Source organism: Gallinula chloropus (genome assembly GCF_964237585.1).
Source record: "Gallinula chloropus genome assembly, chromosome: 3".
Lineage (NCBI taxonomy): Eukaryota > Metazoa > Chordata > Aves > Gruiformes > Rallidae > Gallinula > Gallinula chloropus.
In genome coordinates this window covers 60,705,483-60,723,519 of record NC_140087.1, presented here as the reverse complement: position 1 = coordinate 60,723,519, position 18,037 = coordinate 60,705,483, and the positions used below count along the sequence as shown (strand labels likewise).

The 18,037-nt window shown below is 39.6% G+C and overlaps 1 protein-coding gene across 2 annotated transcripts in view; it reads left to right on the top strand.

Moving 5' to 3' along the window:
• The window catches only part of KCNH1 (potassium voltage-gated channel subfamily H member 1), a gene marked incomplete at both ends in the record, with an annotated part of 179,253 nt that overhangs the window by 30,545 nt on the left and 130,671 nt on the right, over window positions 1–18,037 (top strand). The window contains 2 exons of one of the 2 annotated variants that reach the window (XM_084261532.1): window positions 2,029–2,147; window positions 9,726–10,118. In XM_084261532.1, the coding sequence (XP_084117658.1) occupies window positions 2,029–2,147; window positions 9,726–10,118 (512 nt within the window). Of the gene's footprint in view, window positions 1–2,028; window positions 2,148–9,725; window positions 10,185–18,037 lie in introns of both variants that reach the window. The other variant, XM_084261531.1, reaches the window with a different exon arrangement.

Below are 18,037 nucleotides of genomic sequence, written 5' to 3'. Positions count from 1 at the left end.
CCCGGCTCCCCGAGCTGCAGAACGGGGCTGCCCTTCATACCCTCCTGCAACAAAACCCCCTCGGGCCTCGTCAGGCTGGATTTACATGGCCGAAAATACACCGACGCTGGTAGCCTTCTCCCATGGCCAGTGCTGGTGTATAAATTCCACAAAAGCAAAGGTTTGGGTTGTTGTGAGTGGCTGTAGCTGTGTTGGCTAGTCAGGTATACAGCAGCTGAAGATTAGCCATTATACATTTTTTTGCCACATGATCCATTCCTTCAGCCTCTACTGTCTTTATTCAGGAGGTAGTAACGCCTTCAAGCCTTAACCTGTCTAGTGTCATTGGATTTCTTCATGTACAGTAGAGAAAGAATGCTCTTGTATAAACATATCTTTTAAAAAAACCACAACCCCACCAAAACCCACCACCTTCCATGGCAATGTACTGCAAGAAATCAAGTGCTTTGGGTCAGGTTTATAACAGATATAAACTGACCACGCTTGAGTTTCTGTCGTGTTGATTTATTACTCTGAGAAATAGTCCTTTAGTATAGCAGCTAACATTACATGGGTTTATAAGGAAAGATTTAGCTTCCCGGATGAAAATAATTCGTTCTGCTTGTTGCTGAATACTGCCCAAAAGTGTTGGCTAATTCTACTCAATTTAGCTATTAAATTACAGGTGACAGGCTTGCTTTAAAATGTACTTTAAGGCATAAGAAAATGCTTGTTTTATTCTTGATTTTGGAGAGGTCTGATGAATTTGTCCCTTTCCTTTAATAAATGCACCATTTTGCATGTTTTTAAAGGAGAAAATACTAAATTCAGATCTGCCATGGAAGGTCTTGTTCAATAGTTGATCCATGTCATTTGTTTATTATTTTGTGCTCACTTCTCAAATTACTAAATATGTTCCTTAAAACTCCATCTAAGTGAGATATCAAGCAGGGATATGTTCATAGTACAGGATAGTGTTTTAACCACCCGTATTTCTGTTCTTCTCATGGATCACTTGTAGACTAAACTTTTTACTGGTCTTCAAAACCAGTCACTACTATTAGTATAATTTCTTTTGCTGATAAAACCACAAGCATGAGGGAAATTTTTCCAGAACCAGATTCTCATTAAAACTGAATCTTTAAAGTGATGTACGTCCTCAGTTGGAGTAGGAGGTGAGACCACTCAACAGTTCCCAGGTGGTGCTACCCTTTTTCAAGATTGGGACTAAACACACTGATGCTTTCCCTTCACAGTACCGAAAATATCTAGATGTATACTCTACCTGACTTTCTGTTATGGCAAAGTGCTGCTCGTAAAGGTTATAGTTGTAACTAGCTCTTGTGACTGTCATCAAAGGTCTTCTATTTTGAGGGGTATTTGAAATGACTGTAAAAAAATATTCGGAATTAAAATTCAGCATATGGCTTCTCTCCCAGAAGCTGCTAAATGTTTTATTAGAGTTTGAGAAAATCTATTTGTATATTTTCCCCTTTTGTTTAGAGTGGATGAAAATAATGATTTTGTTTTGCTTTGTCTGCTCTGCTTTTTATTATCTTAAGTATATTTCTCTGTTTATGCCAGATCTATGCTCGATACATCTGAGGCCACATTCACTTCTGTTACAGGCAACTGTAATTTTCACTGTGCGTGATTCTAGTCTTACATCTTGATTAGTCTGGAGTGTTTTCTGCAGTGCTGAGATCCAAATCTGGCCATTGGATTTAATAGAAGATTATTGTAAAGGGGACATTTATCCCTACAAAGGATGCAGTTCATGTAACAGCACTCTTGCAGAGCCAACAAAGTCGGTGCAGTCATGGGGTTTATTACTTTGCCACCCTGCCACCTATTTTGTGACTTGCTTTTATCTGGTACTCGGTTAATTTATTCTCTCTCATGGTCAGTACTAAAGCAGATTGCTCTGGTTTGATTTTTTTTTTTCTTACTTATGAGAGGCTTTATGTGGTACACTTGCAGCTGGTTTTTTTTTTTTGGTTTTTTTTTTTTTTTTTTGGTAATGTGTGTAATCTTGCATGTTTTCTCAAGGTTGGGGAAAGTTTGCTCGCTTGACCCGTGCCCTCACAAGCAGCCGAGGTGTGCTGCAGCAGCTTGCTCCGAGCGTGCAGAAAGGAGAGAACGTTCACAAGCATTCGCGACTCGCTGAGGTAATGTTTTCTTTCCCTGAGAGACTGTAAGGACATGCTTTTAGCCTTTGGGGGTGCGTTATGTCCGTGTGAGCCAAGCGATGTCTGCGGCCCTTGCCCTGGGAATCTGAAGCCTGGTGGCAAGCATGGCAAGTCAGAATACGGCACATGCGCTGTGAAATGTGTCCTGTGACAGTAGAATGGAAATAGGTGTCCAAAAGACTTCATGTAACTTAACTACAGTGTTTTGTTCCACTCAGCAAAGTCTTATAATGGCATTAATACTGAAGTTTTTCTTGATTAGTTTCTGTTTTTCTAAGGACCTCACTGTTAGTAGGATCTTGGACTATTCATTTGAGTACGATCAAGGTAAGAAAAAATGAGGCTAGTACAGAAGGAAATTTTGGAGAATCCTTGATGTGGATGTTTACTGCATTCATTTGTGTCACATCTTTTTTAGTGGGATCCCATTCCTGCTTTACAAACTGGTTAAAACATGTTCTATGGACAAAACAGCTGTAAGATGCCATAAACAACACTGCAGACAGATTAGGAAAATAAAACCTTGTGCTTTTAGACTCAAAGCTTTGAGAAAAGCTCCTGGCAGGAGAAAGGTCCTTAAAGTACGTGAGGCTTTAGGGCTTTTGCCGTGATGGGGAGAGACTGTCCCAGGTTCCGTGTAGCTGTCTACTGGGCCAGTAGCAGGGTCTCTCTGGCATAAAACCAGCTTAGGGAAAATTTTGTTATGGTGTTAATGACAGCATGGCCAATATAACATGGCATTCCTGTATTGCCTGTTTCTGTGGATGCCATGGCAGCAGCTGTGACTCTTGTCAGTAATTCTTAATCTTCCTGGGTAGCTGGAGGTATAAGCCATTGATGGGCCTTGTAGGGTCTCCATATATTCAGAACTCTGTTAATTTTCCCTCTACATGTCTTAGTTTCTGTGCAAATTAAACAACTCCTGCCCAGACCTGTACTATTATCACACGTAATGATGAAATTCCTATGGACGGGATTTTACCTATTCAGTATTTAACGCAGATGCACTTGAGTGGAAAACTGATTTCTGTTGGAAGTACAGAAATAAAATAGATCGTGTTAGAGAGGAGGGGCAGACATTCACACGGACATGATACTGTAGGAATACCCTGCGATTATCACGTCCACCTTGGAGTTGCTTCAGTGTCCTGGAATTTGAAATAGTCTCCCACCTAATCCTGCTTAAGGTTTAGCATCAAATAATCCTTTCTTTTCTTTAGATGTCTACCCTTGAATTTTATTTCAGGCTAAAATGTAGGCAGTGGAATGTAAGGCAAAGGGTCTGAGGTTATTCTGTTTGGCTCAGTAAACCTCAGCCTGAGCCTAAGTGACTACACATTACTGAAACTTCTTGCAAGTTGGTGTGCTCAACAAGTCTTTGCAAGTATTCTAACTGGCACAGCCAGCTGATTCATTACAAATAATAAAGGGCAAGTGTATAGTTTACGTGTCTGAAATGAGTGTCTTTAATTGTCGACTGAATATTGCAGTCATTATTCTAAAAAGAACATTAGCCCCAACTGCAATGTTAGGTACCTTGTTGTATATCTGCTGTAACTCCACTTAAGTCAATAGAACTACACCAGAGAAAAGCAGAGTGCAGATAATCATACAGACAGGCCCACTTTTTGTCCTTTGAAAACATATGGGGATGCCAGGCTTCTTATACTGGAAAAATGTCTCGATAATATTGAACACAGGATCTTCAACTGTTCTTTGTTGTATTTTAAAATCTTACACACACACACACACACTTTTTAAAAAATTTTTCTTCATCTCTGAGGTAGCCTCAGTTTGAAAACTTAAGTTAAAATTAAAATTCATCCTTTTTCTTTTCCTGCTGTGGCAGTTCACATCAGTCGTCTTTGCTCAAGAAGGCTCTTCATTTATTGGAATATTACTTATGTCACTTTTAATTCTTTATCACTTAGATTTTTTAATATCTGAGGAGCTAGTTGTGTCCTAGTACCTGAGTGGGGCAAGATACTGTACAAACACAAAAAGAGGAGCCTGCCACAGAAGCTTATAAATTGCCCTTTAGAAAATATTAGTTGAAAAAAGTTGAAAATAAAACTTTGTTTTATCCAGAGGCTATGGATAATGCAAGCAGTGTCTGTTAAGCCTAAATCTCTGGCTTTTGCCAGTATGTGTAGATTTGGTTAGCCTGACTTCTCTAACAGCAGTCGTATGAAAAGTGCTTAAACTAATTATGCAATTAATGCAAGGGTGTTAGGTAACTCTGAGTACATTTTGCAATACGAGTGTAAAGTAATTGATCTATTTCTGTGTCTTTATCACTCAGGAGCTGATTGTAGGAACCATTCTTCCTGGTCACTGCATAGTACACGTGTCCTCTGCTCTTACTGTGTTAGCTGATGCATTCTGTGTATTTACCAGGCAGTTCTGGGTAAACAAGATTATGTCATAATTTAAAAAATGTGATAGTTATGAGAAGTAAAAGCAGAAAAAAATTACAATGGTGCTTAGCAGCACTGCTTAATAACATAACTTCTGCCATTTTTGTTTAAACCTTATTTACCAGGGACTTAAAATGGCCATTAAAATCTACTTCAAGTTGAGGCTTAGCACCTAGCGCTTGGCTTGGGAGCAATTTGTGTGGGTGCCTGTGGAAACAAAAGCAAAGGAGGGTGAGAGAAAGCAAATACGTGCAGTTGAAAACACAAAAGGGAGAGATTAAGCTGAAAATGAATGTGAGGGTTTTTTCCCTAGTCATGCAGCTTTAAAAATAAATCATTATAACTGCTTGTTGATGCACTTTTATAAATCCTGACTGGTGATATAGTAACTTTTTGGGTTTTTTTAAAAAAAGAATCTCGGAGGACTTTTTTGTTTTGTTAAGTTAAAAAAATGAAACACAGCCTTGTGAAACCCATGATGAAATCTGTCATTTCTGCTCTTGAAATAATATTCTTTGCCTTTAGAGAGCTATTAAAACATCATGCATCGTTACCACAAATAATAAATGCAGATAATACAACTGTAGTGGCTGATGAATCATAAGTAATTGGAATAATACTTTCATTAATAACTTTCTGAAACAAATATTTCTTTTACTGTGGTATAACTGAATAATAGAGAAAAACCTTCCAAAACCAGGGCTGTTTCAGTTATATAGAAAATAATAGTGATGAAATATTTGTTCAGTGCATATGGATGGAAGCTCAGCATATCAGTTTGTATAGTTGTGTGCACTCTTAAAGGTTACTTTTATACTCATCTCTTGGGTTTGGGTTTCCTGCGGGTTCCCTCCCCCACCCCTCCCTCCAGGGGAAGTACCTTTACAAGCATTTTGAGTCTAGTTAACTCATGGGTGGGTAACCCCACCTGATGGCTTCAGCAAATACTGTGTCCCAGGTTGGCATTACTCTCCCTAGAGGCTGGAGTGCAGCAAGAGCACCTTGGAAAGGGCAGAAGGTGCTTCTCTTTCCATCTGTCTGGCTTTACTATATGGCGTAGAGGGAGTGGGGTTTATAGTTCTTAATCTCCAGATGACCCAGCGTGTGTGTCTGGAGGAAAGGAGAAGAAATAGACAGTGTGTGGCCCTCGGTGTGAAAAGTGGAGAAAAGAGCTCTCCTAGCTTCCAGCTCAGCATCCTAACAGAACCTGGAGCTTTAGCACTAAGCTCTGCAGAAGACCTCCTGTTATTTCTGTATCTCCCTATGGCAGAATGTGGGCCCTTGTCTGAGAGCAAAGGCTGCACCTCTGGTTGGGGGTCTCCGCACCGTCTACCCTAGTGATGGCCAGTGCCTCCACCCAGACGGACCTGCTGAAGGAGGGGCTGCAGTGCAGACCTCAGACTGTGAGAAGTGCTGTCCTTTCTCCCAGGGCAGGTATGGGTGGCAGACCTGCCTGCAATAGGTGTGCCCAGGTGAAGGACCTCCTGGAGCAGATGGATGAGCTGCAGAAGGTGGTAAGAAGGCTGTATAACATCAGTGAGGCTGAGAAGGATTTAGATAGCTGGTCTAAACACAGCATGAAGTGGATCCACAGCCCATGGCCAAACAGCCAAAAACTCTCATACCAGCACACACAGAAGGGAGGGGGGACAGTAATGCAGCAGAGTGCAAGCTTGAGATGGCAATGCCCAGCAGGAGGAAGAGGCTTTCCCTGAAGTCTGAGGTGCCCTTGCAGAACCCTTTACCACTCTGAAGAGTGAAGAGGAAAGGCCTGGCATATCAGAAGACCCTGGAGCTGAGTAAGGCAGCTCCATCAGCTCCCCATATAACAACCAGCACAACTAAGTAAAGGTGATGGGTTACAGTCGGTGACTTTCCTCTGAGAGGCATAGAGGCACCCATGTGTACCATTATGCAGTCTCTAGAGAGGTGTGCTGCTGACTGGGAACTCATATCAGGGATGTCACTGAAAGACTACCAAGCCTTGTACAGTCATCTGGCAACTATCCACTGCTGTTGTTTCATGTGGGTACCAGTGATACAGCCAGGAGCAGTCTAAGGGGTATCAAGAAGGATAACAGAGCCATTGCTAGAACTTTACCAGAGGCTTCAGTGTGGTAACAGAAGTTCAAAAGACTTATTAATAAGGTCCCTAGCCATTCAGATAGTTTAGAGTTCATTTGCTTTCTAAAAAAATAAAGCAGCAGATGTTAATCCTTTTATTTTCCCGTGCTGTAGCCCTTTGAATCTCAAACAAGGTAGGGGACGGTGCTTTGTATTTAGTGATGACATTTTAAAACACTGAAGCAGCAACATTGTTTATTTTCTTAACAAATTGAGATTAGAAATCTGTCTATGTCTGCATTCAGTTTAGTTTTATATCACTGCAGCTCCACTGGCTTTACTGTAAATTTTTTTGGAGGGTATTTACAGTAAAATAATGGACACCATAATTTGGCCCCTTCTTTATTGCCAGATATTGCTCTTGCCTTTGCTCCTGTAATTCAGGTCTATGGGAATACATTAGTACATTTTCTAGTAACTTTAGTTTGGATGTTGAAGAATTTCCACAAGTTCTTGGAGTTGGTTAAATGGAATGCACTATACAATTGTCAAACTAGAACCTCTGTAAGAATCCACCTGAGAAGAACTAATCAGTGTTCATAGATGAGGCTCCTGTCCTGATTAGAATGGTTGCCACAGTATTTGACTTTTTCATTTAATATTAGAGGCCAAATTAAAAAAAAAAAGCTCTAGGAGACATGTGATTGCAAAAGAAGACATGATGTTTTCACCCTGTGTTTAGGAGGTGATAGAATCTCCCCATGCTGTAAGATCTGAGCCTTAGAACTGAAATCCAGTTAACCGACTGAAGGATGTTACTACACAATAGAAAGTGCTTGGTTTTGCTGATCAGTTATTCCAGTGAGCAAATACTGCAGAGGATTCTTCTTGCCCAGTGAAGCTTATTTCAGGCTTGGGATCTTATGTTAGAGCTGCTACTCATGCAAATCTGCATAAAAGCCGTAGTAGCTCAGTTTTTTCCTTCTGATTCAGATACAGCTGTGATGTTCAAAGGGAGAGCAGGAAGTATTTGCAGTATTGATCTCAGAGCAGAGCTTTTGTCGCAAATACATGCTAACATTTGTTGCAGGGACTGCAAGCAGGCCCTGAAAGTAACGCTGCTGAGTACACATACTAACTTGGTATACACTCTATGTCTCTTCCAGTCACTACCAGGGACTTCTGGGGTCTACATTGGCTGGCCAGTGCCTTCTGCAGAGAAAAAACTGCTTCTAGGTTCTCTCACCATAAGGCAACTTTTATTTATTTTTTTTTTCCTTTTTTTGGGTAGTACAGAGCACCTGTGTGAATCAGGGTCAGGAATGGCAGAGTACTTAATACTGCAGTGGCCATATCTGGGTCCTAGTTGGGTCTGGGAGGGTGGTATTTAGGGGAGAATACTCCTTTTCTCTCTTCGCTGTCATTCTAGAAACTCAGCAAAACAAAATTACTAAATTATCTTAAATTGTCTTGTTTTGGGTTTTTTGTGTGTTTTTTTTTTTAACTGTTGGTGCTTTTGCGCTAACATGCAGGTCTCTGAGCAGGTCATGCTACTTTTTTGGAGAACACACTGAGCTCAAAGTCAGCAGGCTTGCAACTCCCATGTCATTTACACTTGTGCAAGGGACTGTGATCTCACCCCTGTTGTGCACAAGAGTAAGTGATGATGTGAAGTTCAAAGCAGCAGGGAACTTGATCTGAGGCTGTTTTGTCCAAGTGGGACTCTAGTAGCTGATTGTTTTCTTTTGTTGCCTTTGGCTTAATCTGTTGGAAGAAAGCCCACCAGTTCACAAAAAAAAAAAAAAAAAAAAAAAGCAAAGCAGACTCAGAAAAGCCTGCAGATAAAAATCCGGTCTAAATAATTGACATTAAAAAAGCTGAGATAAGGAGCATGAAAGGAAGGCATCCTCCTATTACAGCTATGCTGTCTGATCTTTTCCCTGAGAAGTTGGTCATTTAATTTCCTTCTCTGCTCCCTGTTGCTCTGGACTATGTGTAAATGTGAAGAAGGAACCATGCTTCTAAACAGTGCTCCCAGGTTCTAGGAGTTTGGCATTAGCAAACCTCCATATTCCTTTCAGTTTTCACCCGTAACTCTACCAGAGTAAATTTCATTTTAAAATTTAACTTTTCTTGATTTGGAGACCGATCTTTCGTGTTGGTTTCATCCTTATGTATCTATAGATGTAAACAATTACATTCCTGTTCATAGCTATGCATAAGAAACTTCAGTTCCTAGGAGTAAAATACATGATCATACTCTTTTTTTGCAATAGTATGCAGAACTGGAGAGGTAGTAGACTTAAAATGGGCAGCACTGATCAAGATTGCAGTTACTGAAAAGACCTGGAGCACGTGCTCAGCCTGACATCCAGAGTTTAAAACACATGCTGACAGATCAAAAAAGCTGTAGGGCCTTTTTGAATTCAGACCTGTGTTGTAACTTGACTGCGAACCATCAGATAGTGAAGACACTGATCGTCTCTAAGTGAAAAGTTCAAGTTCAAAAAGAGTTTATTGAGGCTAATGGTAGTTATCCATAGGCTTTGGTCCTGCATGGCCCAGAGAAGAGGAACAAAGGCCTGTGCATTCATGATGGATTGTAGTACAAGACTGTGTCAGATACAGTATAGTGAAGCCTTAAATAGACAATGTTGAAAAACAATGTGGTCCAGTGGTCCTGGTGCTGGACTGGAGCTCAGAGATTGTGGTTTTGTTCCTGGTTTTACCATTGATTTCTATTTGCAACTGCCTGCCTTCCCATCATTTATCTGTCCCATCTATTTAGATAGACTGCTGAAGGAGCTGTCTCTTTTCTGTATGTCTAGGAAATCCAGCACATTAGGCTTAATGTAAAAAAAAAAGTAATGGCATTAGAAGAACAACTGTTCTTAGGTTGATGCACATTTGTTTAACAGAATACTTACCCTGACTTACTTACTGTTTGGTGGTAATGGAGTTAGTGGACATGTATTTTTATTAACTGCTGTACTGAGCTTGAGAATCTACAATGTGAAAAATAACACCAAAAAATTAAACATGTTTTCTTTTTCCCCTGAAATCTCTGTCACTGCAGGTGCTGCAGCTGGGCTCTGAAATCCTCCCGCAGTACAAACAAGAGGCACCAAAGACTCCGCCGCATATAATTTTGCATTATTGTGTTTTCAAGACTACCTGGGACTGGATCATCTTGATTTTAACTTTCTACACGGCTATTTTGGTCCCTTACAATGTCTCCTTTAAAACCAAACAGAACAATGTGGCCTGGCTAGTAGTCGACAGCATTGTAGATGTAATTTTTTTGGTGGACATTGTACTTAATTTCCATACCACCTTTGTGGGGCCAGCAGGAGAGGTGATCTCTGACCCAAAACTGATTCGCATGAATTACCTGAAGACCTGGTTTGTGATTGATCTGCTCTCATGCTTGCCATATGATGTCATCAATGCATTTGAGAACGTCGATGAGGTCAGTATACTAGTTCCAATTCCACCCCTTAATTATTACTTAATGGTTGGGGGTGGAGAAGCAAAGAAATGGGTGCTTTCAAGCATATTGAATTAGTGTACCTATGTCTGTAATAGCTGGCCTCAGTGCATGTAAAGTTTGCTGATGAGTCCTAGCCAGAAGGGTCTGTCTCTGCGCTGGGAGAGGCTGAGGTTTTTGGTGTCAGAAATCTGTGTTATTTTTCTTAATTCTCCATCCTTAGAGTTCAGGAGGACAGGCAGAAGCAGAGAGCAGAACCTCTTTAGAGCACTGAGGAAAACTGCTTCACCTGACTTCCCATGAATATCTTCCTTGGGGCAAGGCTCTCTTGCTTTCCCTGTTGGCGGAACGGTGTACGTCTGCTAATGGTAATTCTTCACATGAACAACTAGGAAGTACAATAGGCTTTTCTCAACTGCTTCTAACCCAATATAGCGGGTGGCAGAGAGACAGGCAGTGACTCACTAAATCTTATTCCACCAGAAAGTATTGAGTGGGTATGTGGTGATCCATGCGTGGTTTGGCAATAGTTGCTTTAGAGGAAGGTGAAGCAATTGAAGATGCTGTTTTGATGCTTGCTTGGTAAGTCCGTAATATAGAAGAAAGGATAGGGAGAAATCTGGAAATGTAGACTCTGACGTAATTCTTGTTCACCTCTGTGGGAACAGGTCACAAGCCAGCAAAAGAACTAACATACTCAGGCAGTTAAAGTCCCAATACTGTCCTGTTTTGTCTGCTGCTTCTTCTGCTAGATTAGGCTACCAAGAAAATATTCCTAAACTAAGTATGTTAAGGTTCCGTGCCTCAATAGTTCTTAGTGTTAATGAATTGCTAGTGAAACCTTAAAGAGGATTCCAACAGCCCACTTCTTAATTACATGTTATCAGACTGTACCATCAACTAATTACATGTCTGCTTACCTGTGACACATTCTAAACCTGTAACATCTATACTTATCTCCTCAGTGGTTAGTATTTAAAATTTATCCTGTAAAATTTAATTTTTATTAGTTACTTCAAAATATGCATATGTTATAAAGGAATATCTAGCTATTAAAAGAAAATTATGTGAATTGAAATATCTGGATAAAAACATAAAGCCGCATTACCTTTGTAAAAATACACTACACAGGTTTTTATCAATTTTAAAGTATTTTGCTCAATAACTCAAGGACAAGTAGTCCAACTATTGGATGCTGTGGAAAAAACCATAATCTTATTTGATATTTAATTCCCTAGAGAGGTTTTCATTTTATATAAAGCTACAGACTTGAAATAACAACAAATGAGATCAAGCAAAAAAGCCTTGTGAGACCTGTCCTTAAATATTTGTTTGTCATGAAAAGGGCCCAGGCTGCAGGTTCCTGTGCAGGGTTTTCACATATTACTTTGCCACGGCACTGATAAAGCAATGGAAGGAGTGGCCATATGTCAGTTTTGAGCCATTAAGCTGAAAAAATTGTGAAAAAAGAAATAAAAGTGGGAGGGGAGAAGCAGGAGACCAAAAGAAGGGGGTAAGGAAGCTTTTCTCACCTGCTGCAGATAGTAGCAACCTGCTGATAATTTTGCTGGAGGAACATTTCACAACTGTAGACTGGTGATGTGATCTACAGAACATCCCTGAGGAAAATATCTATAGCAGTGTTCGTGACAGCCCTTGAGCTGAGCACAGGCTCTCACAGACTCATGGTAACAATAATGCAGAGAAATTTTCATGGTGTGAGTTAGATTTTTCTCCAGGATCTCTGTTTCAGTGTTGCCTTGTAACAGTGAGGAGCTGATGGGTACTTCAGTTTTCCTACAGCTCTTCAGTAGTCTCCTTTATCAGTAGAACAGTGTTAGTTTTAGTTATTCTAGCCATTGTGCTCGAGGAAAAGAACATTTTTCTTGATGCGATCATTTCAAGACTGTTTGTCTCTCTTTCCCCTGGTGGGTTCTGACACTTGGCTGGTATAAATCATCACAGGGTCGTTATAGCTCAGTTTCCACTGGTGTACATTGCTGTGCTTCTATTAAGGGCTCGGAGGTGTGTTAACACGACTCAAGGGGCTCTACCAGCAATACCAGCAGAAAACGTGCAGCACATCAGGTGGGGATTTAGGACAGTATATACTGATCACTGTTTCATGAACGTATGCTGATCACTGTTTCATGATCTTTGTAGAGAGAAAGATAGCCTTTTATTAAGAGGAAGAAAATAAGCTACATTCAAGGAGTCATGGGAGTAGAAGGGCTTTGCCTTGTATCTTATTCTCTGTTGTGTAGAGCATTCCCTTGAGGGTCAAATCCCTTTCTTTCAAACTTGCTGGTTTAAATGTTACCTGTCTTTCACCTTGGGATTGCACACTGTACCATTTAACAGTTGGATTAAGTCAGCTGTGAGGCTGCACTGCTCGGGTTAGGAGCAGCCAGACTGGATTGTTATTTGTGTGTCACTTTGGTCTTGCTAAAGGGAATTCCCTTGGAGCCATGAGACTGGAGTTAGTAGGTGGCCATGGCTTCTGTGGGAAATTACTATTTTTTAAGGTTCTTTTTTTAGTCCTAATGTGAAAACTGTGAAAAAATTGCCAGAGATGAGATGATTCTCCGTGTCAACAGTGGTGATAAAATGAGATAAAGAATATGAATTGCTATTTTCCTGTATTGGTGTTTTCCTTGTATGCTTTTAAACAGGAGGAAATAGAAATGTGGCTTAGTTGCAGTCCCTATAGGGAGGGGGGAACTGGAGCAGGTGGAAGCTCCCTGGGTTTTCTGCCTGCTGTCATTCTCTGTTAAAAGAAACGTCACTGAAAATGCTGAGGATGTCATGGAGGAACTAACTTGACAAGTCAATTTGTTTTTAAGAATGCCGTAATTACTGTGATGGAGACAATTAATTGATTTGCAAGGGACATGAGACCTGGAGCTGAAGAAGTAAAAAGCTGTGTACATAGGGTGTTGAGGCTCTTTGGCTCTGGGTAATTTTGGGACTGTCCCATCACTTAGCTGTTGGCAGATCACTAGTGAAACCATTTTTGTCATCTTTAAAGCGATCCACCACCACAAAATTAATTTTAACATATAAAATTAGAGTTGATAAATATCTTTGACAATCAGATAGTAATTAAAAATATTTTTTTAAATGTAAAGTAAGTTTTTGTTTTACAATTTACTTATTTCATTATAAAATAGAATGGAAAATATTTTATTGAAACAAAATTGAGTGTGACTTCTGTGTTTTTCAGCAAATTCAAAACTCTTTGGGTTCGTTGCAGTTTGGAACATTAGTATATTTTCAAATCACATTTTTTTTAAATACTGAAATTCCAGTTTCCTCTCTGCACTGTTGAGAATATTTTTGAGCACAAAAACCCCTCATTAACTATTAATCAATACAACTATGAATAACTACAATTAATACAAGAGGCACTTAAGTATGAATAGCCACATTCTAACATGGAAGAGGAGAAAAAAAGCCCACTGACGTCTTTGTTTAAGGCCATAGCATTAAATATGAGAATATATGAAGCTTCTCATCTCAAATACTGTGAGAGACAGTACAGTATCCCATATTCAGGCACAAACAGAATACAACAAATGAGGGAACTAATGGCTGTAGGAAAGTTCCCATTGTTGCCCAAATGAAACAAAAGTTACAAATGTTTCTCCTGGCTTTTCTATGCGGAAAGCTAATGAAACAGTTAATTACAAATGGCTTTATTGACCTGCCATAGAACTTCAAGAAAAGAAAATACTCCACTGATCAGTGAATCAACTTAATGCTAGGCTTAGTCTTTCTGCTGGTAAGGCAGTGTATCATGCTGTAGCATAGTGTGTGTAAGAAAAGAAAATATTGCTGTAAAATTTACACAGCTCTTAAAACATGTGGTATGAGTATCTTTTGAATTTGAATGATCACAATAACATTTGTCAGTAATCCTTTATGGTAATTAGTATTATTCCTCACTTAGGATGTACTACCTACTTTGGGGAACACTATTATCTCTTTGTGTTCAGACATCAATCAGTAGATTTAATAAAAAACAGGCTTAAAATTCCACAATTTTTGCCAACACCAATGCAATTTAAGACTTTGCTCCAACTTGCCTTTGGAATTCATATTTTTGCAGTGTCAGCGTAAGCAATTTTATACTGTGGTTTTCAGCCATAAGATGTAATTTATATTGGAAAAATTTTGACTTACTACATGTGACACTATTGTGAAATCTCATGGTAGGAGTGGAATCCAGCCATGTCACCACCATATAAATCTCTGAAACAGGGAGTTTATAGTAGTAATTGCTATCTACGTTTGAACGGAACGCTATGATCAATTGTTGGCTGATGCCAAATTGAGAACCATATATCACTCATATTAGTTGAGGTAGAAGAGAAATAAACACATGGCAAAAGATCATCAGGAAAGATGTACTCAATATAGATGATCTAGTGTTTATTTAAGTGGATAAGAGAGAAGCTAGCATGTAGGCAAAGAAGATATACAGCTTTGAAAGGACAAAATTTATGATGATAAAAAAAGGCCCAGAGAAAACACAATGCAGAAGTAATAGAAGTAAATTAAGCTATTTAATGCTAAGTGAGCATGGTGTAGCTGGAAAGTAAACAGTGAGTTCTGAGAGGAAAAAATGAGTGTGTTGCTGGTCAGATTGTTGGCAACTCTCTGAGGCAGTACTTTTGCAATAGATTAATTTAAACCTTATTAGTGGAATAATCTCTCATGCTAATATGCATTAGCTGTCTAGGAATTACTGAAACAGTTATACTGAAAACCAAGGAACTGCCCTAGACTTGTTTTACCATTTGCTTGCAGTAAGGGGCAAGGGAATAAATAGGGGTCCATAAAAAATATTTTTGGTTAGGCAAATTTTGCAAACTAGAAAATATAATTTTTAAAGTCTTTTAAACTGTAAACAGCTGTATAATATGCAATCTTTTTGAAGCAGTGTGTAATTCACCTCTTACTTGGATCTGTCCAACTTGGCAATGTTGTGTTTTGCATGTGAGACTATTAATAAGCCTCATAACAAATGACAAGTTTTCTGTAGCTAATTACAATTAAAGTAGTCATTACTTTCTATGTAATGCTTACAACAAAGCAGCTAAGTAGGATCCAGACATAGAGGAGAGGTCAGCAAATTGTGTTTCTTGGATGTGATGAAAGTAGATGAGAAGGTATTATTGAGAGACCCTGGACTAGGTGACTCCTTCCCGGTGCTCCTGGGGAAGAATCAAGCAGTTGGGTTACTATACCCAGGTTGGGCAGTGGGAGGGCTGCATCCTTGGTTTTGGGGTGTGGTGGTGGTGGTTTACTTGATTGGGTGTCCTCTTGTGAGACATCCCTGAGAAGTAGGGGGTCTCTTTGGATCAAGCTAGGAGGGGTGTTGGGGTGGCTCCTAGGTGGTGTTGGGAGCTTGAGGGCCTTGAACTGCGGAAGAAGGGGAGTGCAAAGGAAAGGAAAGGTGTTCACGGAGGAGTAGGGTTGCTCATCTGACAGGTGCCTCTGTACTGCAGCGTGGCCCTAAGGGACCGTGCCAGGCAAGAATGACTCCTTAACAGGCAGGTAGGTGGAAGAAGTATTTGGGGAAATGCAAATGTGGTAAAGCAGACTGCCAGGATATAAACCAGGGAGGCAAAGAAGCACATACTGTTCAGAGTCTTTTGAGGATTTGTTTCAGGTTGTCTCTCTTTATTGTCTAAATTTTTTCCTCCATTTTTTTCAATCAAATATGATTTTCTCTAACTTCCCTCCTTAAAAAAAACCAACCCCTATGCTGTTAATTAAATGCCTCTTTTATGCTACCCTCTCAAGGGGCAGGCTGCCTTTTCCCCCTAAATCCTCTGTTTTCTAAATTGTGTTGGTGCAGAGTTCTTCTGCCATTTAACCCATTCAGGGTTTAATTCTTTCTTTTTAAATTTAAATTCTCCTTGCTTCCCTGGTCTCCCCCAGGTTCCTATACCTTGGTGGCTCAGTCACATCTACGGTGTCTGCTGATGGATAGCCCCTCCCAAAACAGAATACCAGAGAAGGATGTGTGGCCATATCCCTGCCCAACACCTACTCTGTAGGTTCTGCTGTGGTTCTTAAAATGCCAATTAGCTCCTCTTCTGCACTACTAATGTTCAGATGAGTCTTTTTGCTAAGTCACAGATAAGTAATGGTGTTACTGGGTTTCAGGGCTACTTCTTCATTGCTTTGAAAATCATGACATGATTTATCTTCCTGCTGAAGAGAGAATAGTAGTCTACATAAGCTATTCAATCTGTATAAGGCTAAAAGAATTAAAACGCTGAATTACATTTTCCATGATAATGTATGGTGATAGCCTTTGTCCAAGAAGGAGAGCTAATTGAATATATTAGATTCTGAATTATTTCAAAAAGCTGCCGTTAAGAGTGATACTTACCCTGCATATAAAGGGAAGCATGTTTCAGAGTCGGGGATCAGTTACTCTGTTCTTTTTCTCCCATTCAGCATACTTGTATCGATCTGAGGCAGAAAGTCAGATGAGACAGCAGAGGGTATTTATTTGAGTAGCTAAATGGTTGCTTTATAGTCTCTTTCATATTAGGGATTGGATTAGAATTGGAAAGATGGAGTGGCGTTGGATGCCAGTAACACTAAATCTTATTTGGGTGTTTTGCCTCTTTGGGATAAATAAAAAGCTTCTGGGACTGACAGCTGCTTTGAATTGGAAGCTTTGGGAAGTAGATTGCTGTCTGTTGGGTATTTTTTTTTATTTGATACTGTGAAAAGTGGGATTTCTTTAGATGACTTTCATAATCTGTTATCTTTATCCTTGTGCTTCCTCTCAAATTAAGATTAAAAAAGAAGACTTTGTTTCCTGGATTGGTTGTTTTCGAGTGTGCACATATGTGTGTAACACATAGTTTTATAACTGAAAAATCAGCCTTTCTATCTCTGCTCACACCCTATGCTCTTATACATGAATTATTGCTGTTTCTCCCTAGATTCTAACCAAGCTCACAGATGTCTGACTAAAATAAGCCTTGTGAGTCTAGAGATCTGCTTTCTTCAGTGCCAAAAACCACAGCAGTAACCAGAGGGTTTAGATATTGATTTTGACCTGTGCGCATAACGTTGTCTCATCTGTTGGCAGCTAAAGGTGGCAATCTGTAAGAAAGGTCATGTTCTCAGACCTAATTAAGAAAATCAGAAGAGGCAAATAAGAGAAATGAGAAGTCCTAATAATGACCTGACAGGGCTGCCATGTTACTGTGGAGAGACAGAGACAGGCTGCGGCACAGCTGACTTCAGAATCAGATGTCAAGAAATAAGGCAGTGCTTTCCACGGCTCTTACCGGTTCATTGCCTCCCTTTCTTTGATAATTAATTTTTTTTTTTGGTTCTGTTTCATTCTCATTCTTCTAATGGTTCGCTTTTAGTCTCCTGCGTCTCCCTTTAATTGAGATGAAGCCTGAACTCTAGCAGTTCCATATGAAAGTGCTGGAAAACTTAGTACAAATTTGTGCCAATACCGAGTATTTATCTTTTTAAAAATAGATAGCAAGTAGGCAGTAAATTATGCTTCCTCTGCACCTAGAAAAAAAAAATAATCTTAATGCTTGGGTTAAACGCCTTTTTTTTTTCTTCTGTACACATGGAAAGTAAATAATGGCCTAAAAAGCGAATACTGTCATGCAGACTGAATCTACTACTACAGTGCTAGTGCTACTATAGATGTAGGAGGTGGGATGAAAGTTGCATTTCAATTCTATTCTGAAGTTGTTCCTACATCTTCTTTGGAAGGAAAAATGAATTACTTATCACTGTTTTTTTCTGTAGTTAATTTTTATTGCTGTTCTTCAAACAATTTGTATTTTGTTTTTTCTAGGTAGGATTTTACTTTTTGATGAATTGAGTTGAATTTAATTTTGCATGGC